Source organism: Coturnix japonica, chromosome 4 (assembly GCF_054131305.1).
Source record: "Coturnix japonica strain WE chromosome 4, WE-NBRP24, whole genome shotgun sequence".
In the NCBI taxonomy this organism is placed as follows: Eukaryota; Metazoa; Chordata; class Aves; order Galliformes; family Phasianidae; genus Coturnix; species Coturnix japonica.
The window spans coordinates 23,981,971-24,003,597 of record NC_140666.1 but is presented as its reverse complement, the minus strand read 5'-3'; the positions used below and the strand labels follow the sequence as shown (position 1 = coordinate 24,003,597).

General features: G+C 48.1%; 3 protein-coding genes across 5 annotated transcripts in view; 1 reads left to right on the top strand and 2 right to left on the bottom strand.

The window, feature by feature from the left end:
• Positions 1-2,395: 2,395 nt before the first annotated feature.
• Positions 2,396-5,796, bottom strand: STEEP1 (STING1 ER exit protein 1). 2 transcript variants are annotated; one of them, XM_015860807.3, is made up of 7 exons: positions 5,396-5,539; positions 5,206-5,323; positions 5,073-5,114; positions 4,852-4,990; positions 4,380-4,469; positions 4,180-4,272; positions 2,396-3,410 (listed from the first exon to the last, which is right to left on the bottom strand). In XM_015860807.3, the coding sequence occupies exons 1-7, from the start codon at positions 5,517-5,519 to the stop codon at positions 3,348-3,350; spliced, it is 669 nt and encodes a 222-aa protein (XP_015716293.1). In that variant the 5' UTR covers positions 5,520-5,539; the 3' UTR covers positions 2,396-3,347. The 2 variants fall into 2 exon arrangements, with proteins under 2 accessions (XP_015716293.1, XP_085402476.1); XM_085546350.1 differs by lacking the exon at positions 5,206-5,323 and having other exon boundaries at positions 5,396-5,796.
• Positions 5,797-5,820: 24 nt separating this feature from the next.
• On the top strand, positions 5,821-12,955 carry UBE2A (ubiquitin conjugating enzyme E2 A). 2 transcript variants are annotated; one of them, XM_015860716.2, is made up of 6 exons: positions 5,821-6,056; positions 6,323-6,403; positions 6,485-6,510; positions 10,360-10,449; positions 11,095-11,183; positions 11,559-12,955. In XM_015860716.2, exons 1-6 carry the CDS (start codon positions 6,013-6,015, stop codon positions 11,685-11,687), a joined length of 459 nt encoding a protein of 152 aa, XP_015716202.1. In that variant the 5' UTR covers positions 5,821-6,012; the 3' UTR covers positions 11,688-12,955. The 2 variants fall into 2 exon arrangements, with proteins under 2 accessions (XP_015716202.1, XP_085402488.1); XM_085546362.1 differs by lacking the exon at positions 11,095-11,183.
• A 2,173-nt stretch (positions 12,956-15,128) lies between these two features.
• The window catches only part of NKRF (NFKB repressing factor), a 7,876-nt gene continuing 1,377 nt past the window's right edge, over positions 15,129-21,627 (bottom strand). Inside the window, exons 2-3 of the mRNA XM_015860706.3 lie at positions 19,316-19,437; positions 15,129-18,032 (exon numbers count right to left, since the gene is read on the bottom strand). Coding sequence (XP_015716192.2) covers positions 16,042-18,032; positions 19,316-19,437 — 2,113 coding nt within the window. The 3' untranslated portion in view covers positions 15,129-16,041. The remainder of the gene's footprint in view (positions 18,033-19,315; positions 19,438-21,627) is intronic.

Here is a 21,627-nt window from a genome sequence, read left to right as displayed (position 1 = left end):
ATCTGGGGACCAGAGGGAAGTCGTAAGGAGTATCCACAGCAGCCTGGAAGAGTGGAGCTGGCATCACATGTTCTGGCTTAGAAACTGAACTCCCTACTTGGGCATGTTAAAACTCAGCCAGAGAAAATAAGTGTGGGTAATTGCTGCTCTTTCTGCAAAGCCCCTGGCTAGGCTTGCCATTGCATGGAGGTGTTGGGCTGCTGGGTTGAGGTCAGAAGATGCCTGTCTACCTGCTGGGCCTGCCCTGCCTGCCCTGTGAGAGCTAAGCTGCTCCCAGTCTCACATTTGGGGGAAATTCTTTCCCGCTGATGGGGTAATTTGGGGAAAGCACACAGAGACTCAGGGATGTGTGTGGCTCGGCCTTTGCCAAGACTTCTTGGGGGACTGCAGCCCCCCAGAGCACAGCTGCCAGCTCTCCGTGGAGGCTGCACTGGGCTGACTGCACTGCCGGCTGCTGCTGCTCTTTGCTTCTCTGCCTGCTTGGACCTGCTCAAAGCGGTTGATCCCAATCACCAGAACTGATCTCAGCTGCTGTCCGTCAGAGGCAGGTAAACACACTTGTGCGGCAAAGGGCAGCAGTTTCTGTTACTGAAATAGAACTGGGGCTGCTGGGCACTGAGGTTATTGCTGTGTGCTGCTCAGCCCCCTGGATCTTTTGGAACACTGGTGGCAGCACAGGACCAACCTCAGCCAGTCCTGCGGGCAGGTGGGCTGCAAGCCAGGCCCTGCTTCTGCCGCCCATGGGAGCACATCACAGGAGGGCTGGGATCTTTGCTCTTGCAGGGATTCTCTTTACGAACAGCATTTTCCTGTGAGAAGTACCGTTCTGCTTCCCCTTCGCTGGTGGCTCATGGTGGCTGAGCTCCTGCGGGGCTGCTTTCCTCTCAGCCCTTCCACCAGCAGCTGTAAATCCTGACTTATGAGCTGTTGACGCAGGCAGGCTGCCCACAGAGTGGTGGTAAATATTTGCTAGCAGCTGGGGCAGGTGCTGCATGGCACAGAGGGCTGGCAGCAGCTCAGAGCGTGGCCTGTCCTGGACAGGGAGAAGGGGCACAGGAGCAGGGCTAGAGGTGGCTTTGGGTCACACGGAGGAAATCAATACCATGACATCCACCCAAAGGCAGCGTGCTGTGGGCAGAGATGATGAGCAAATCAGGCTTTGCTGTGCACAGAATAGCCAGGCGCTGGTGACACAATGGCAAGGCTGGCCTCAGTGATGGGATGGCTGGGGGTGGCCAGTGCAGCCCAATGGGTCTCTTTCAGGTAACGTCAGAAGCTGAATCCAGTTGGCCTTAGGCTGTTCGGCCAGTGCTGTTACACAGCCACTTGCCTTGTCACCCTGAAAAGTGTTAGTATTTATTAATATCCACTGCAAGTCATAGCAAGCTGTGTGCTGGCTGCTGTTACAGCCCAAGGTGAACTTTAAAGGCTCCAGAACCATTTGCCTCCTTCAGGTGGTGCCCAGCCCCATTGCTGCTGCTGGGGCTGTGTGTGGGGTGAGATTTGTGGCTGCAGCTTGCTCAGCTCACCAGTTAATCTTTTACCTCCTGTGGGAGATACTGCCCATGTTTCATGTGCACCATGCCCACAGTGGGCAGCACTGCTGCTCAAACCCAGCAACATGCACACAGTTTGTGCCAGCTGCTGAGCAATGAGTGCTGCCTGGCAGCCCAGCTTGCACGGTGGTGGCAGGGGGACCCTACATCGTTTTGAACTGAGGACTTGAACTAGGAGCCCCCGCTTCCTGTTGCTGTTGTCAGATACCATCTTTTAGCTCACTTAGCTCCAGAAGTGAAACTCCAACTTGATTTAAATCATTGTGACCCAGATCTAGACAGACTCGTTAAGAAATGCATGCTAAACAATGTACCTTGTCAGAGTCTCTGTTCTGTAGCTGTTCCAGCCATACATTGCATAACTAGCGTATTAAAAATATCTAAGAGATGGTGAGGTTGGCAGAATGCTTATTTCTCTTTTTGAGCCTGTGAGAGAGCCCTGAGTTGAGGGAGGCACAGCTCTCATTGCAAAAAGGCAACAAACACCTGATGTGTGCGGCCTGGTCTAGGGAGAACCCAGGGTTAATAGTTGGTATCCAAGACAATAAACACTTGAGCCATCAGCTCCTGTGTTTCTGGAAGAAGGTGCACAAGTAACACTGATCTTCAGTGGGCTTCTGTTCTTGGTGTTTCTTGAAGCAGGAAAGAGTTATGCATCCTTAATCTAAGCAGACTGAAGTTCCCCCACTTGATAACCCCCAAGGTTATCAAGTCAGATGGAAAACCTACACTAATCATAAAGAACCTTCCATAAGAATTGTGTGAAATGAAGCATTTTGTATATTGCTTACCTGTTATATTATCATATGCAGCAGAGTAAGAACACCACAGGAAGAGTATTTTAGTTCAGATCCATTAAATGGCATTTAATCCCAAGTAACAGTGACACAGACTGGGGAGAGTACTGTTATCATATCACAAAAGATGTAAAAGAGTACATAAAAGGATATTATTTCCCAAACGAGTTATTTTATGCACCAATTCTTAACACTGTCTTCGTCCAGGGCTGTGTCAATGTACTGAGAACAGTTTTCTTCATGTTCCACAGTTCCAACAGCTGGCGAGTTCAGAGATGCATGTGAGCTCTGCTTTACACCATCAGCAGTCACATCAGTGCTTCCCAGCAATCTACTTATATCCTTAGAGGTGTAATACTCCGGCAGGCTTTGTTTCCAGAAGTATAAAACAGGGCTGGATTTCATGTTCTAGTAGCCAGCAATGTAACTCCATACAGCTGCAGTTTTCCAGTGTTCAACAGTGGCTAAGAATTAAAGCCATGGCCAAGCACATACTGATTACCTGCAACACCTGCCTGCTGTTCACACCCCCAGACCTCCAGAGCCATTCCAGCCTGCATTGACATGGTGCATCTCTAAGAATGCTGCATGTTTTGGACACATTTTAAAATATCCCAATGAACAAAGCTTACTTTTGTAACGATTCTGCTGTATGGTTGACCTGTCTAATACATTTATGGGCTTCTGCTACGTTTCAAAACCATCAAAATGAAAAGACAGGTGCACTGAACTCCCAAAGGCACCCAGCAAAGATTTTCTGACAAGTAAATGTTCTGTCTGCAGCAGCTTGCTATTGTGTAGATGTTCAGTTTCCACAGTTTCCAAAGCTATTTCAATTATCAAAATTCATAGCAGAGTTACCAACTACACCAGGGAGGTGCTCATCTTCCAAGCTGGTTGCACACACATCTTGAATGTTGTCTTTGCTGACAGACTTGCAATAGCTTCTGGTAGCTTCCACTTGTCTCCAAAGACACAACAGATGTGGAGTGCTTCATTTGAACTGGTTGTCAATCAGTGTTCCTTTCATCTTGGCTTTCTTGGCTTCCAACTCAGCCTAAGAAAATTATGACATAATAATATCTGGGAACGTTTCCTTTCAGTGCTCTAGTGAGTTGTGTCTTTCTTATCCCAACATCACAAGCTTTTCACATCACAAACAAGAGTAACTCAGTTCTTTACTGACTCCCTCCTCCCCTGCAGTACAAGGGGACTGCTTTTAAAGTCATAAAAAAACCGAGTCTAACTGCACAGGTGAGCATTTCAGAGAATCACAGAGTGGTTTGGGTTGGTTCCTACCTTCAAGATCCTTTAGGTCCAACCCGCTGCCATAGGCAGGGACAGCTCCCACTACAGCAGGCTGCTCACAGCCCCATCCAGCCTGGCCTCTAATGCTTTCAGGGAGGGGGCATCCAGTGTCTCACCACCCTCATGATAAAGAGCTTCCTCCTAATATCTAGTCTAAATCTACCCTCTTCCAGTTTAAAACCCCTTTCCCTTTCCCTACTGAAACCTACCCTTATTAAAACTCCCACTTCAGCTTTCCCGTAGGCCCCCACCCTGAGATGGAAGCCGCACGCTCTTCTCCCCCCATCTATACTCTCCTGTCACAGCAGATAAGATCAACTGTGATGTTCTTTCTGCTAATTCTTCAAGACACCTTTGTGCTGGTAGCTGAGCAGTCAGATCCTCTGCTGCAGCATTAGCCTGCCCTGACACCTCACAGTAAGGACCTGCTCTGTCAAGTGGGCTTAGCAGCACAGCATTAAGGATACTCCAACTGGCTGAGCCTCAGCATGTCCCCGCTCTAAAAACAAATCACTCACCAACTCCTGTAGCCTTCTTTTGCTCATCCCTTTGCGTTCCAGCTGTTTCTCAATCACTTTTGCATTCTGTGCATAGGAATCTGCAATCTCCCTCTGAAACACACATAACATTGCTTTGCAATAGCAAGCCCTGAAGCATCAACATCTCATGCAAACAGTGAGACAACTGTCAGCTCTGCCACCATGCAGACAAAACTCACTGCTTCGATCTCCTCCTCCTCTTCATCAATTGTGGAAACGGTGACAGAACTGAACTTGCCCATGTCTTTGGTCCGTTTGGTCATCATCACCTATAGATAAAAGGCAAAGCATTTCGTTTCTGGGTTTAGCGATATGATTATCAGAACCAAACTCACTGACACTTGTAGCCAGATTTTGAGAACTCCCACACCTTCTACCAATCTGACCTATTTACAAATGGAAGCTTTTAAGTGACTAAGTCTCAAAATAAGGCAAAGCCCAGATTTCCAAATGTATCTTGCTTTTCTTGTGCTGGGACTTCTAGATACAAGATACAACAACCTCTACAGTAGTGAACTTAAGGCAAAGGGGGAGAAGACCCAGAGTGGAGTTAGTGTTTATGGATCCATTTCTTTCTTCTTCTTTAATACGTGACTTGCCTTGCTCCATACTGAAAGCAGGGCCAGCCCTTCCCCTTGTAGCGCAGGTTACCTTTTTGGGAGGCTCTTGTTTCTGCGTATATATGTTGGTTTTCCCAAAGCCTTGTCCAAACTTGACCACGGCACCATCGACAATGAAAGTCACGGGCGCGTTCTTCTGTTGGTGCTGGTAGAACAGCAGCAACCCACACCTGAAATAAAGCACACCCTGCTGTGAGCAGCGCTGTGCTGTGGCACTCAGCAGAGCAGCACCATCCCCAATGGCTCGCTCACTTGCCGCACTTCTTCCTGAACTGCCGTTCGATGCCTTCAGGCCTGCGGAGAGAGACGGGAGATGTCATGGCCGTGCCGTGTTACCGTGTTCCCGTGTTCCCGGTGCTCCCGTGCTGTTCCGCTGTGCCCCGACCTTCTCAGGAACACGGTCTCCTCCTCCTCGGCATTGCAGAACTTGTGCGCGTGTTTGGCGGCGTCGATCACCCTGGCGCGGTCCCGCGGCCTCATGGGCAGCTTCTCCAGCTGGCAGTCTGAGCACACGGACCGTCAGGACACCGATACCGGTACCGATACCGTTACCGCCCCCCCGCGGCCCCGCTCACCCAGCACGAGCACCATCTGCCCGCACAGGCAGTAGTAGACGTGCAGCGGCTTCTCGCCGTCGTCGTACTCCTCGCGGTCGCGGGTGTCGGAGCACACGACGGAGCGGGACACCACCTTGGGCATGGCGGCAATGGAGCTGTGCCGGCAGCGCGCAGGCGCGGAGCACGGGAGGCTCGGCCGGCACTTCCGGTATTGCCGTTCGGAACGGCGGCGCCTCGGGGTCAGTGGGAGGAGCGCTAAGATGGCGCCCGCCCAGCCGCCATGGAAGCGGCGCCATCTTGCCCGTGACGTCACGGCCCGTCCCCCCCCGCCCGCCGCGGCAGTTGGTCCGTCCCTCCGGCCCAGCCCCGCCCCTGCCTCCTCCCTCTTCCCGCGGTCCGGGCCGGCAGCGCGGCGCCATCCGGCTCCGCCTCCCCCCCCCCCCGCGGCTGTTGGTACGTGCCGGGATCCCCGGCAGCAGCGCGGTGCTCGGCGCGGCCCCCGCCCCGTGTCAGTGGTACGGGCCGTGCGCGCTCCCGCCCGCCGGTGCCGCCGCCTCGCTCGGAGTTTGCTGCCGTTCCCGGTCGCCTCGTCGTCCGTCGGGCGGTGTATGAGCGATTCCTAACCCCGACTCGCCATGTCCACTCCGGCCCGTCGGCGCCTCATGCGAGACTTCAAGAGGTACCGAGGCGGCGGGCGGAGGGCGGCGGGGGGCAAGAGGGCGGGGGGCTGGGCCCCGCCGGGCGCGGAGAGGCCGCACAACATGGCGGCGGGGCAGGGCGCGCTCCGCCGATTGCGTAGCGCCGGGCCGCGCCGCCCGCCGCGGGTTACGCCGTTTGCGCAGCGGCGCCCGGCTCCGCGGCCGGGCTACGCCGAATGCGCAGGGGCGGGCGGGGGGCGGCGCGTCGCTGAGCCCGGCCCGGTGTGCCCGCACGGTGTGCCCGCAGGCTGCAGGAGGATCCCCCGGCTGGGGTGAGCGGGGCCCCCTCCGAGAACAACATCATGGTGTGGAACGCCGTCATCTTCGGGTGAGTGCACGGCGCGGGGGGGCGGGCGCGGGGCCGGCCGGGCAGCGCCGTAACGCTGTGATCTGCTTCTTCCACACGCAGGCCCGAGGGAACGCCATTCGAGGACGGTGAGTGGATGCGGGGGGACGGTGGGAGCTGCGGCTGCAGGAGGGGGGACGGGAGGGGGCGAGGTTTGACCTACGGGGCTGTGAGCAGCACTCGGTGCTACGGGATGCGTTTAACAGGGGATAATAGCACACGGGGCACTAGTGGGAACGTTCCTTCTGACGTTTCAGTGCTTTGCCCCTGAGTCCCGTGCAGACAGAACTCTCTGTTGGTATCTGTGGTGTTCAGCTGCAATCAGTGGTACCTGGGGTTAAAGGTTGGAAGCAGCTTTTAGCTTCTATAGCTGCCTCCACATAACCTGACCCAGGCCTTCTCTGGGCAGCTTCTGTTTGGCTTTGATGCCTCTTCCAGCCTTATTGATGTTATGAACACCTTAGCATCACTGTGAGAACTCGTCAGACGTGAAATGCTGTTTAAATGAAATCAAGGATGCGTTTTTTAAGATGCTTTGGGTGCAGGCTGTAATTAATCCTAGATCTCTGTGACTCACGCCAAGAATATAAGCAAAACTTCTCAACTCTTACATTGTTCTTGGTTAGTTTCTTCTTTATTCCTGGGTGAGCATCTGAAGTTCCAAATGTTTTCTGTGAGGTGAGTTGGAAGAACCTCTAAAGGTCCTTTAATCCAACGTCCCTGCTATAGACAGGAAAGCTTAGGGTTGAGGGCTCCTTTAAGTTTCCCCGAGGGAGGCCTGGCCTCCTGGTGCTCTGCTTCTCCCAGCAATCTGCTGTCTGGGTGCACAGAGGCCTCTGCTTGCAGCATGGTAAAGCACAGGTTGTTGTTGTGTTCAGTCTCTTCCAGTACAACGTGAGTTTAACAGTTGATATAATGGCTTTTTTTCCCCCACGTATTTCAACCTCGTTGCAGTAGTTTGGAGGCTGCTGTAGAGATTTGTGCTGGTGTGATTTGTCTGTGCTTGGGTAGCATCGTGTCTTTTAAACTTCAAGCACCTTGTGCTCACAGCAGCCTGAAGTCCAGGCAGACACCTGAGTATTGCTCCTGCTGTCCTATTGCTTTGGCTGATCTTATCACCTTGGTGTGTGAAGGGCTGCTGTATTCTTAGCAGAGTGTGTGTTTTTCACAGTGCAATCTCAGGAAAGCAGATCATGTTTGTCACTGTTTCTCTGGGACATACCTTAAGTTGTGCTAGATAACAAAGTGCTGGGTGGAACCCGGAGATACAACACTGCTGGTGCCTGCTCTGCGTTCTCCCTTTGGTGAGAGAACTGGTGGTAGTGCAGTTCAGATGCAGCTGAGCTTAATGTAGACTTATTTATAGTACGGTGCTGTTATTTGGGCTTGTTTTGTTCATGCCCTTGTGGATCCAAGTTACACTGGAGTTCTGTAACCCTTCTTTATCAGGGCAGTGCACTTCTTGTTTTTAATCTCTGGGTACTACTGTAAGACTTGAGGTTATGAAAGTATCTATGATTCTATAAAAGCAGGCTGTGAAAAATGTCAGGTGTTGTAGCTTTAATAATTTCACCATTGTGGGAATTGCTCTTCATCCTTGTTCTGGTGAGTCCCTTTTTCAGTCTCAGCTTCTGAGGTTTCATAGCTCTGCCTGAACTAAAAGCCCTGAGCTCAAATGCATGTTTACGTGCTGTGCAAAATGCTGATAACAACCCTCCCTTCCTTCCACCTCCAGACATTTGAGGTGTCTTCACAACTGAAGGATGACTTGGCCTGTGAGCAACTGCTAATTTAGATCAGCAGCAAAACTTCCAGCTCCTGCTTTGAAAGCACTGAGTGGCAGATGCCTGCTGTAGGACTTCAAGGATGTTTATCTTGCCTTTACCTTATTACTTAAAATCCGTGTGCTTGTGTCACATGAACTGGTAATGTTGCCCCCGTGACAGAAACCCAGGCTCCCCCAAACCCTACAGATCCACTTCTTTGAAGCTGAATTTGATGCTGTGGTTAGCACAGGATTCCTGGCTTGAGGAGAGTTAAGTAACAGCTATTGCAGTATCGTGTCTTCCTGTCATTATGCAGGCAGCTTGGGCAGAGAAAGCAACGTGTTTGCTCTCGGTATGGTTTGTTACTAAAGAAATATGGGTTCAGTATCCTCAGGTGGGAGATGCAGGGACTGTTGTGGTGTTATAAGCACTAATGTGGAGGAGCTTGGCAGGGCCACGGGCACTGCAGGGCCGGGCACGGGGCTTGGAGGAGCCTCCTGTGATCTAAGGCAGGAGAAACAGATGGATGAGGTAAGTGCAGAACAGACGTGGGAACATTCAGGGATGAGGATGATCCCAGCAGTTGTAGGATGACAGCGAATACAAAAATCTTTGTTCTAAAATTGGCTGTCAGGAAACGGTTGGAAGAATCACTAGTTGAAAGCTGTAAAGGTAGTGGCACTGTGGCCAGTGAAGGAGTCATCCCAGCAGTGTGCTGTCATACCCAATTCCACTCGTGTGAGTGACCCCGGGCTGCTGTTCACTGAGTCTTTGGAGCTCTCTGCTAACGGGGCTCAGCACTGAAGGCTGTTGCATGTTGCAGGAGTTCTTTCAAAGAGCCATTGCTGCTGGGATCTTGACTTTGAGTCAGGAGATACTCCAGCTGGAAAGTGTCCATCCACTCACTTGAGCTGGTGTTAAAAGTAATGCTGTCCTCTCCGTAGTGAGATGGATGGCTTCCCTGTTTTTAGTTGTTTTAAATAGATTCTCAGACAGATCAGACTGCCCTAGATTTGTTCTTTGGCCATCTTCTCTGTCTCTTCCTCATCTGCTTCAATGCGTGTTCTAAAATAGCATTCATTCTCTTGAGTAAATTTACTCAGCTTTGTTATTTGATGGTTTGGGCTTGATTTTTACCCTGCTTACTTAGTCAGTCTTCCACAGAAGTGCCTGCTTTATTATCTCCTGAAGAAGGTAATGCGAAGCAGAGCTGGGACACAGTACTTGGGAGTTCCTCTTGTCTTTGGTTCTAAAGCTCTCATGTCACCAAGGCTGTGCTTTGTGGGGAAGGGAGGTACGAGGGATGTCTGCAGCTGGCAGGTTGGTACAGACCTTGTAGCCTGTTTTTCAGGCTGCTCTCAAATCTGTCTCTGTGCCTCCGGATTAGCAAGAGTAAAACTTGAAAGCCTCACTGCAGGCTTCCACTTAATTGAGTGATCTTAATGCACAGACTTTTCCTGTTTGGAAAACTGTGTTGTTCTTATTGTTCCTTTTGCTTTCCAATAGGGTGACGTGCTGTTGGCTCTCTGCTCCTGTGTTGTTGGGCTCCTAATAAAAATAGCAAACAGGCAAAAACTTGTTTTTAGGCAGCTGAGACTTCCCACTGCACAGAACTGTTCCACTTGGAGCTGCACAGAAAGCTCTCAGCATCTGTACTGACTTCATATGCAAACTGGAACATCAGGGCCATGACCTTTGTTATAGTTTATAGCCTTACAAAGGAGGATTCCCCAGGAAGTCCTGCAGTTCCTTACTGATCTGTAAAATGGAAAGAGGTCAGACTTGTGATTGTCAGATTGCCACAGCCTGAAGAGAAGGGCTAAAATCAGTCAGGTCAGTGCATTGCTAAGACTGGTTGGTCTGGGACTTAATAAGCCATTCCCAAAGGAAGGGTAGAATGTCTAGTAAGAATGCTGCTTGCTTAACACTATGACCTCAATACCTGATTAGAAAAACAAACAACCTTCAAATCTAAGCATCTTTCAGCAGTGACAGGAGGAACTCCCATAGCAGAGAGAAGCAGCAGCGTAGGAGTCAGCAGTCTGCACTCTGCACCCAGCAATGGATTCACAAGCAGAGCTGTATCTGTTTATGATTATATGGGAATGATTCTTGGTCATCTCGTGTAAATTTGTCCCAAATAAAGCTAATGTATTTCTCTTTCAACTCCAGGAACGTTCAAACTTACAATAGAATTCACAGAAGAATATCCAAATAAGCCACCTACCGTTAGATTTGTCTCTAAAATGTTTCATCCAAATGGTAAGTACTTACACAGTACATTTAATTGTAGCTTTCTGTAAGAGCTGCAGAAATACACTATAATAATAAAAGTTTCCACTGTCTAACAAGCACAATTTCAGTGTGTGGCTCCATGGAGGTGACTGTGTGAGCTGTGCTCAGGCTTGAGATGATCAGAAGATGCCTCTCAGCCTGCAGGTGGTGCAGCACGGTATTAGGAGGCTCCTGAGTGCTCTGAGGGAAGGTTCTTGTAGAGCTGTCATGAGACTCGGCATTGACTGTTGTGGATGGATTCTGGGGAAACCTTATATGTAAACAGCTCTTTTTTTAGCGTTCCCTATTTGGATCGCATGTGGAAAGCTAAACATTTTTGCCTTCAGTCTCTTGGTGGTTTCATTTTTCCATAGCGGTGGCTGCAGTGCCACAGAGAATCTTGGCACTGAGGAATAAGCAGGGTTTGAGCTTTGTCGCTGACAGCTGCCTCCAGCATTCAGCCTCATCTCCTACATGCAGGCCTGTCTGTTGATTTCAGTCTGTCACACAGCACCGGCTTCTGTCCTGTTTGTCAGTATGTGGGTTTTCAGGATCAGACAATACTGGTAAAAAACTGAGAAGCTATACAACGTACAGTTCTGTTCTAAGCCATTCTTGTTGAACCTTTTCTAGTCTATGCAGATGGTAGTATATGTCTGGATATTCTTCAGAATCGCTGGAGTCCAACTTACGATGTCTCTTCCATCTTAACATCCATACAGGTAAAAAGATTTCTGCGTGAAAAGGCAGAATTAAATTAGGTTGGGTTTTGTTTGTTTGTTTAAAACAAAATACTCAGGAAAAGCATTGCTGGCTCCTCTGAGCCAGTAGAGGAGCTAAATATTGGTATATTTTAAGTATGAATACCCTGTGTAAATTAATCAGCCTTAGGGACGTTGCTGAAGGTGTCCAGCTCCAGATTGCAGTGCTGAGAGCAAGACTGAAAGCTTGCAGTAACTTCCTTACAACTGGAGCGATGCAGTGTGCCCTGCCTTTATCTAGATGAACTTCTGCCCCATTACTAATGTGGATGGTCTAGAGAATATATTGCTGAGACTGTGTACTGCCACGTGTCTGAGCATCTGTTCTTTTTGCAGTCTCTGTTGGATGAGCCAAATCCAAACAGTCCAGCAAACAGCCAGGCAGCTCAACTATACCAAGAGAATAAGCGGGAATATGAAAAACGGGTTTCTGCAATAGTAGAACAGAGTTGGCGTGATTGTTGACCCAGGATGATGCAAATGAACACTCTGGTGATGAGGAAAGTATATGAAGTGTCTGAGTCATCTTCCTCCGAGCATCACTGCATTTACTTTGAAAGCAGAATAGCTGTTGTGCCGTTGCCACCCTCCCTTGCTGAAGCTTCTTCTCCTTGGACATAATAAAGCACCCACTTTGAAGTCAAATGTACTGTACTTGGGTTACTTGCAAAAGAATTACTGACGCTGAATTCATTTTCTGTGGTCCCTCTCCAGTCTTAGGGCAGTATTGTGCATTTCTGTAGTGTACACTAAGCTTTTAATTGTAATTGTGTTATACACAGTGATGCTTATGTGTAGCTTGACAAAAAGGGATGTTTATATACATACACATTTTTTAACTGATATTACTAAAGTGCTGATCTGTCCAGGCTGGTCATTTACTATTGCTTTAGACTCCACTACGTTTGTAAAGTGAAGAAGTAACGTTTTTTTGTTCTTCATCTGTACTGGTTTACCAACTCTGAACTAGTTTGTAAGGATGTCACTTCTACGCTTCACAGGTGAGATTTATGTACAGATGTACATAAATCACTTCAGGTGTGGTACTTTGATCTTTACTCGGGGTGAGAAATAAAACCTCTGATTTATTATTATGATTTTTTAAGTGAAGCAGTGTGTTAAGCTATGGAGGCTGCTCCACTGTGTTTCTGTAGTGCTGTCACTGAGGTGTTATGGACAAAAGCAGATAGAGCTGCGGTACCTTGAGTTCGAGCCCTTCCATATTAAGGAAGAGGTAAAACCCGAAGCGTTCCAGAGGTGGAATTATTCTCCTTTTAGTGTTTTCTTCCCTCCCCTTATCTTTATCGGAGAAAGATATTTGGTATCCAGCTTTGCCTTGTGGAAAGTCTGAATAAAGTACGGGGTAGGCACTTCAGTCTCTGCAGTTCCCAATCTTTGTAGTTTACCGTGGTTTATGTGAGCTACTGCTGCATGCTTGAGTTTAGTTTCTCTTCAATTTTATCAAAGTATTTTTTCAACTCTGAGAAAACAGTTGTTAAGTCCAGACTCACTTTTTGTACGGCTAAGTTTGTACATTTGGATACAGTTCCTTAAGCAGCAGTGTGGGATGAAACCTACAATTGTGTTGTCCGATGTTCCAGTGTCTTTTGTGTGCACATTGGTTTGTTAGTTAACAAGTATAACTTTGCACAAGTAACCCATGTAAGAAACTGTACATTTTCCAAAACTTGTAAATAAAGTGTAACCTTAATGCTTATTGTATAAATAGGCAAGAGGTGTCCAACTGTGCTTATTCTGACACAGCAGGAGGGCCAACTTGTAGCAGCTTCCAAGTGTTTGGGGCAGGAGCCGTGCTTGGGCTGAGCTTTATGTTCCCAATGCAGATACAAAATGAGCCCTTCCAGGCGGAGGAAGAACAAAAAGCTCAGACGACATCACTCCTAGGAATAAGCTGTTGCAAAAAAGCCTGCAATGGTATGTTAGTAACAGTACTTTACAAGGCTCAGTAACTGACATGAGAATCGTGTTTCTACTCTGCCTGTCTTATGAAGAGAACGTGATGATAATGACTGGCATCTAACAAAAGCCAGTAGCTGTACTGCTCCTCAGCTCCACAAATAGACAGCCTGACAAGTTATTAAAAGATTAATCAGGCATTAGCCCATTTCTGTGACAACACTTCACACACCAGGCAGGCCTCCTGCCTTGCATAGGGCAGCCTTTCACCACTGCAGCTGTGCGTATTGATGCTTGCTAGCTTTCCTAAAGGTCTGTCTAAGCTGAACCCTTGTAATTGCTACTTAGCAATGTCAAGAAGCCAACTACAGGAGGTAGAGATGGGGTCATTAAATTTCATGCATAGGGCTAGAGCTGATAGGCCCTTAGGAGTGTGTCTGGACAGAGTATATCTGGCTTGAGTGATCTTGATTCTTAAGCATCTGTGTGCAAAATTTGCCCAAATCAAGAGCCAGTCAAACAACCATCTCGTGTAACACTGGTGTGGAATATCCCCAACACCTGGGAAGACTGAAGCCAGCAAAAGGCATGAGAGAGATCTTGGCCATTTCCCCGTACCCAATGTAACTACTGCCTTTGCAAGCAGAAACCTTTCTGAATGGCTCACATTAATCTCATAGTATCACCCACACTGCTCCCTCTATTTTTCTATGTCTTGCTGCTCACTAAAAAACAGGACGGCACCAGCCCTAAGGCAGCCAGCAATGAAAAACCTCACCTTTACCACTTTCCTACACAAGTCCTTAATCCACTACATTTCAAACCATACAGTGCTGGTTCCAGGAAGCTCACGAGCCCCATCAACACAGGTGATGGAGCAGAGAGCAATTGCTAAGAGTCACCAAAAATACTTCACTAATCCAACTAGGAAGCAACAGAAGTCAGACACAGAGGTACCCCACCATGCAAAGATTTATGGCCATGAGTCAGGGATGCTGCCCAGCAGAGAAAACAATATCACCTTGTACAGACTCACTGCTGGTAACTGCAGAGGTATCACACATCCTGCCCCTCTTCCCACGCTGTTCAGCAGAAAGACTTCTCAGCCCAACACTGCCCGGGGGCTCCTGCTACTTTTCCTGGTTGTACTGAGCTTGAGGGACCTTCTGCAGAACCAAGCTGGGGAGAGGGAGCTGCACTCCTGCCCGCAGGAACACTCAGAAGTACCAGGCTGCTTCCACACTCCTACACTGCCATCTGCTATAACCCAGCACCCTGGGAGCTGGATCCAGAAGCAGAATGCACAATGCACAAATACAAAAACCCTTTCAGAATTTTCTGCATCATACCTCAAAAACAGCAGCAGGCTTTTATTGTAGGTGCCCAAGCTGAAACCACCTGAAGACACAAACAGATGCTCTCTCTGTCCCATGCGAGTCTTACCTTTAAGTGAGGTCTTCCAGGAGAACCTCCTCCTTCTCACTGTTTGGCCGATCCCTCCCAATGCACATCTCTAGGATCTGCTCCATCAGTGGGGGTCAGTCACCCAGAGCCAGGTATTAAAAAAACAATAGTGTCAGAAATGAAAACACAACGTGAAGAAATGAAGAGGCAAATATGGGAAGTAAGCAAAAGCAACAGCTGAGGCATAAGCCAACAGGAGAACGGGCAAGGAGTTAAAGTACTAGGATTGGTTTTACCAGCTGCCCTTGCACAAAGAATCAGGTGACAGGTGACAGAAGAACAGCATCTCTAGGCCAACCTCCCCTTTAGCTCTTCCAAGCTCCCTGCCTGACCTCCCTGCTTTCCATGGTGGGCACAGCTCCATTTCTCAGCCCTGCTGGAGGTTCGGCACAGGCATGAGGAGCACTCAGACTCCAGCACCAACCCGATGCCAAACCTGCACCACACTTCAGAGCAACGCAACCATTCGCCTGCGGATCGCCCTTGACATAACACAAGCAGAGGTACAATAACAGAGCAGAGAAATAATCAGGCACAGATTTAATTTTGCTTGGGTTAAAGAGCTCATATTCAAAGTAAAAAAATAAGTTATGTAACATTCCCCACAAGCTACACTAGCATCTCTGATGCGTGGGCTCCGTGTTTACCTCCAGGTTTGATATTTCACACTCCACCGTGGTATGTACACGTGTCAAGCAGTGCTCCAAGGTAAAAATCCACTGGGATTATCTAAGTCCAATGCACTGATGAGTAAGGCGCGTTCAGTGACTCTCAGTATGGGAGGCTCAAGGTAAAAGCCTGTGAATGAATCCGTACCGTTACACTGGGTAAGGACATTTCTCCACATGGGTGCACAGCAGAGACAAGACCTTTTGCTATATACACGTTTCTTAAGAATAAATGCAGTTTTCACACATTTCTTTTTACACGAAAGGTGACAAAAGTTGTTTGGTTTTGTTTGTTTTTTTCCTAGAAATAAAGCTGTATTTTTATTGTCATCAATACCAACTTTACACACAGATTTATTCCTCCAAACTGCATTTCCTTTGCTTTTTATCCTTTCTGTTTTTAAAGCGAGGCATTTTTTCCTTTCTCGGTCAAAAAGGTTAATAAGAGTAAAGGAACTATAATTTAAAATGGCATCAAATTCTCTCCAGTTGGACACGTGTTTTTGCTATTAGAAAACTATTAAAACATGAAGGAACAGGAAACATCAAAGACATACAGTAGCATCACTACTGGTGTTGGGTTGTGTTAATATGCTCGAATAGAACTTGCTCAGTCCTAATCGTCCAGCAACGTTTCAGAAATCATAGGAGCAAAGTAAAAGACTTCAATGTTAACATATCACGCAACAAGAAATGCAGCATCTCTTTCTTCAACCAGGTATCTAGAAATGTCATTTCTAACTTTTACCGGTAAAATCTGACACTGAGCCTCAATTAGCTTGAGGCATGATGAGCTCGTAATGCCCAACATGGCCTTCTTGCTTCAGCTGGTCCAACAGATCCTCCTTGCGCCGCTTTCTGCTCACCACCAAGAACCTATCATGGCCTGTGCCATGAGATTTACTTTTAAGCCCATATTTCTGGGCAATCTGATGGATCTGCTTCCGTTCATCGTTGGTCAGTTCTCTAGAGAATGTCAAGTCAACGTGACTATCTGAGTGGGCATAGTTTCGAATGATCTGTTCTATATCTCTCTTAGCAATTCTATTCACCCTTTCCACATCAAGCCCAAGTCCTTCCCTTTTAAACTGCTCCTTCACTGAGATGGGCTCCCTGATCCCTTCGCCGTCCTTCCCCAGGCCGCCACCCGTCCAGCCCATCTTCCTTAAAATCTGATTCCCGATGTTGTCTTCTTTGATCTTCTGTTTCAAAGCATCTTCTGCCGATCGCCCCCGAATCTCATTTCTGGAGATGACGTCTTCAATGGCGCCTTTCTTCAGGTTATTAACAACAGTTGGCTGAGTCTTTTTGAGGATTTTCACAGCTTCCTCTGCTGCCTCATGCTTGACAGATTTCTTCACTCCGACTGCTTCTGCGATGAATTCGTTTTCAAGCAGCACCTTGCATTTCCACCGCATGCCAGTCATCCTTTCAAAGACGTACTCAACAGTCATCTTGTTGAACTGAGCGGTGTCGTTCAGCGTGCACACTGGGTTACTGGAGTTCTCATACACCACGAGGTCCTTCAGGTCCTTCTTCCTTCCAGAGCCTTGCGACGAGCGGCCCACCTTCTGCACCTGGGTCATTTTGATGGCTGTCAGGTTTGACTGCGTCTTCTGCAATATTTTCAGTGCTTCATCAGCTGCAGCATGCTTGCTGGTCTTCTTAGTGCCATACCCCTCAGCTAAGCAGTGATCTTGTAGATACACTCGACAGCGCCACATGCGGTTGGGCATGTAGTCGTATTTATATTCAACAGACATTTTGTTGTACGAAGCAGAATTGTTAAGTATTCCTATTGCATCACTGGCATTCTCTGTGAGGACAAAACTAGTCCAGTGTTTGCTGGTGGCAGTGGAACCTTTTGCGGGTTCAGTACTGGGCTGTGCTGGGACACAGTCCCTGTTGGCTACTACAAAATCCTCATGAGGTTTGAGAGCAGGAGGGAAATCTGGGCAACTCACCCCTGCCTGGCACACCACCAGGTCTTCATGATAGATGTGCTTGAACTTCCGCAGCACAACCCTGACTTCTACAGCCTTCTGCAGCAACTTGACTGCCAGTTCCGTGGCTCGATCCCTGGATCCATTTTTGCTGCCGGCGTAACCAGTGGTCAAGTAGACATTCTGACATCGTACTTCACAAGCAAAGCCATCTGTTAGGAGCTTCTTACTCTTCGGGACGTCGGCAGGGGCAATTTCTTTCAGAGGAACATAAATATATTCAGGATTTGTCTTGCATGCCTGAATTGAACGTGTCAAGAGATACGTATAGTTAATTTTATCAGTCCCCATGTTTGCATCTGGGTTAGCAAGATTTTTCCAGACAGCTGCTGACAGTTTCTCAATAAAACTCTGCTTCAGCATTATAGCTGATGGAGGGAAAGTCTCTGATACAGACTGGACAGCTGAGGGAGGAACAGAAACCTGCAACACGCCACTTGTGGCAACGTCCGTACTATTCACAGCCTTATTGGGAGCTGCTGCCTGGCTTGCAAAGCCAAGCCCAGCTGAGTTAGAGATCTGGGGATCCACTCTCTGGGCATTCTCAAAGTGAGAATCTACACAGTTTACAGCTGGCTGCGTTACACTGTTTGTATTTGCCTCTGGGTGCATTTCTTGTGTTCGGCTGTCCTGAGAATCTTCCTTCTTGTCATCCTTCTCAGCACTGGCTACAAAGTGGATGGGTTCAAAACGTGGCCGCACACGGAACCGAGGGACCAACTTTTTTGGAGGCTCAGGAACCTCTTTCCACTCTGAACCTATGGGGTGGAAAACAAGTACAAGATTACAATTACAGTTACAAGAGAAATGCTTTCACAGAGTCACCTCCAAAAGGAGCACGCAGAATTCACACGTAGAATTACTTCTGAGACACAAACCAAAATGTTTCCTTCTTAATGTTTGCAACTGATCAAAACACAACATTCGTCCTTATGCAGGTCACTTTGTGGTACCTCCAGCTCTGCATCTAGCATACAAAAATCACTACATCTTCAGTTAAGAGGAGTAAAGGGCCACCTCAGTGCCTTGGAATGAACCACCTGATCCAATGCCAATGTGTGCAGCTGCAATACAGGTCTGGTAACATCTGTTTAGTCATCACACTATCAGCATACTTATCATAAACTAGTTCACTGCAGTTGAAAAAGAATACTTGGCATACAAACACTCAAATCAGGTGGCAAAGCTCTTAAGCACAGAAAGATGACTGGATTATCAAAGTAAGAGAAGAAACTCTGGCAGAGCTAGGGATTATATCCAGGCCTAGAGAGGAGTCCTGGACTGTCTCAGCATCTGCATTTTAAAAAGCCACACTATTAACCAACACTGCCCCACAGAGCAGAGGCCCACTGCTCACATCCATAACCCACATGCCCAGGCACAAGTGGCTCCCCCAGCCCTCCTTCCTGAGAAGGGCAGGGAGCTCTGATGACTGGAGTGGAGTGGAGACAGCGGAGGAAGCCAACAGACAGACAGCCACTCTGACTACTGCGTTTCCTCTTCTAGAACAGCTATAGCTGGAACTTCTATCCCTGAGAGCAAGGGCTGTGCTGAGCTATGTGGGACTCCTCCAGTCATAGGAGGAGTCCCACATAGCTCATAGGAATGGCAATAGGAAATAAAAGGAAAACACCCAACATCCATGCACCGGGTAGGTCCTATATGAAAACCAGTGTCTGAAAATAACTGCTTCTCAGGTTAGAATATCACTTCACTACATGAAAGAAGGACAGACAGACAGTGATTTTTAATGATGCAGGTCCAAGTCCCTAATGCTGTAATTAGCAAAAAAAAAAAAACCAAACTATTACACAGCAATTTCAAATAAAAAATTATAGTTTAGTTAAGCAAAAAACTTTGCCTGAATTACATATGCCTGATGACATGGTAGAGGAAGAGAACAGTTGCAGTCCAGCAGAGCTCACCATGGCCGCTGCTCTCCAGCCTGCTAATGCTACCCTGCAGTTTCCAGGCTCCCTGCAGCCCACCCTCTACCCAGCAGCAGGGCCAGGCCCCCATGACGCTCAACCAATGCACTTACTGTCAGATGGGGACCGCTGTCTCTTCAGCGTCTTGCTAGGGACCAGTTCGAACGTCCGCATCTCCCCGATGTCAATGCCCTCTGCCATCTTGAGAACCTTTTCCATGACCTGCGAGCCATACCTGTGTGGATCCAAAAACAAACCACGTCAGCAGTGCTCCCACAAGGGGCACCTGGCCCCACCAGCAACTCCTACGTGCACCCGTTCCAAGCCTAAATCACTCTTCCAGTCTCTGTGTCAGCCAGGATTCCAGTGCCTCAGTATCTGCCCCAGACAGACAACTCAGCCTCACACAGGCCATAGAATAAAACCAGCTCATTTATGTTGCAGAATGTGGCCCAACAGAAGAGCAGAAGAGGCTCTCACACTGCTGCTGCTGAGATGCTGCCACAGGACCTGACCAAAATCACCTCTCCTGCCACCCCTGGTGCTGGCAGGTGGCTCTGCAAGGTTGGGGCAGGACGCTGCTAACAAGTTAATTATGACTCCAGGTGAATCTATCTGTGAATAACAAGCAATGCAGCCACCAAGCCCAGAGTGTTTAAAGCTTTAACATGTGCATGCTATCTGCTAAAATGCTACACTTGGCAAGGCTGCTAGTAATACAGGGCTGTGGAGGAGGTGTCTCAGGCACCACAGTTCTAAGACTAACCATGTCAGCAGTACTGAAGTCACAGACACTGGATGACAGGGACACTCTCTGCCCTTACTGCCCGCTCTCTAAAAAAGCCACACTCCTTTTCAGCTTGGTAGCTGTGCATGAAAGTTTAAAATCCCTGAGCCATGGAGGAGGGGAGGTGGCTGCAACCACGTTGGCAGGACATACGTGATAAAACACCATCCAACCTGGCCGTACAGCTCTGACCATCTAAACTTTCCATTGCTTCTGGGACCTGACACGTTTTCAAACGATTTGCAAGCCCAAAGATGAAAAAGAAATAAAACTTAAGAAATATGGCACAGAACTATATTCTGACAGCTCTGCACTTGGAGGCAGAAAGGAGACAAGGCAATCTTGCAAACGTATTGTGAAGTGCTCACCTTCAAAAGGCAGCAGCCAGTGAAACAGTAACCTAAATTAGCTTTTAAACACTCCTGTTTCAAGGGCTCTGTCAAACTGTTCACTCTTCACTCAGGAAATGCCCTTCCTGTTCCTGAGAACCAGACAGAAATGAGACCTATGCACAGTTCTGAGAGATCTGCACACACACCAACAGTGTTTGCCTCACCCACTGACATTCAGCTCCTGGAAGAACGTGCTGGGACAGATGGGAGGGGCTGTGCAGTGGGGACAGCCCTCACCTGGAGCAGGGACAGGAGCCTGGCTGGCTACCTGCACCTTATAGAAGGAAAAGCACATTGCCTTGGACAGCCACATCAAATGTGCTGCCCCTTTCTAGCTTCTGAACAGCACCTCTTCTGATCCCAGCAGTTGCAGAGCACGCTGTACTATTTCCTCCTCATTTTACAGCTGCCCTTAACATACCTGAGAACACACATCTTCCTTCAGCAACCTCTGAACTAATTACACCCTGTTATTTAACTCCTTCCTCACAGGTCTTGTTCTCTGGGCCCGCTGGACATTCTGCAGGCAACCTTCCAATTCAACACTGTTGGGTTTCATCAGAGGAACTTTTAAGGCTATAAAGATGGTGAAGGGTACAGAGCCTCATCAATATCAGCCCTGCACATCGTGCCTCAATCTATTGCTTGTGTCTTCCCTCAGAGGTGCTGCTGAAGATGTTCATCAGGAGAACTAAAAGCACTTACAGGCTTAACTTGCATCATTTTTAGGATCTGAGATACTGCCACAGAGCTCTTTGCTTCTGTGATCAGCACCACGTATCCATACTACAACACTGTGATTCCCAAAAGCACCATCACAAATGCCCTCTGTTAAGATGGCATCAAAGAAGTTAAGATGGTCCAAAGAAACAAGAACAACCTTGATTTTAAAACACTAATCCATGCTTTAGAATGTGAAGTTACTTTAATACGAAGCTCAATTTTGATGCTCATTGAGCAGAACAGTTCAGTACCAGAAAGAAATAGGAAAACACGCAAGCCTACACCTAAATAAGCTGACTTGGATTTATGCAGATAACGCAGGATATTCCCTTAAGACTTTGGCCAGCAATGCTAACAAAAGCAAAGCCACGTGCCTCTCAGGGTTTCCAAGTTCCTTTGGGCCACAGTACAGGTTACTGAAGTTACTTAGTTACTTGGCCGCTGCTCCTGCCTTTAGAGTATCACATCCCATTGAAACACGGTCCCAGCACCAGGTGGGTCAGTCGGGGTGAACCTGAGACTC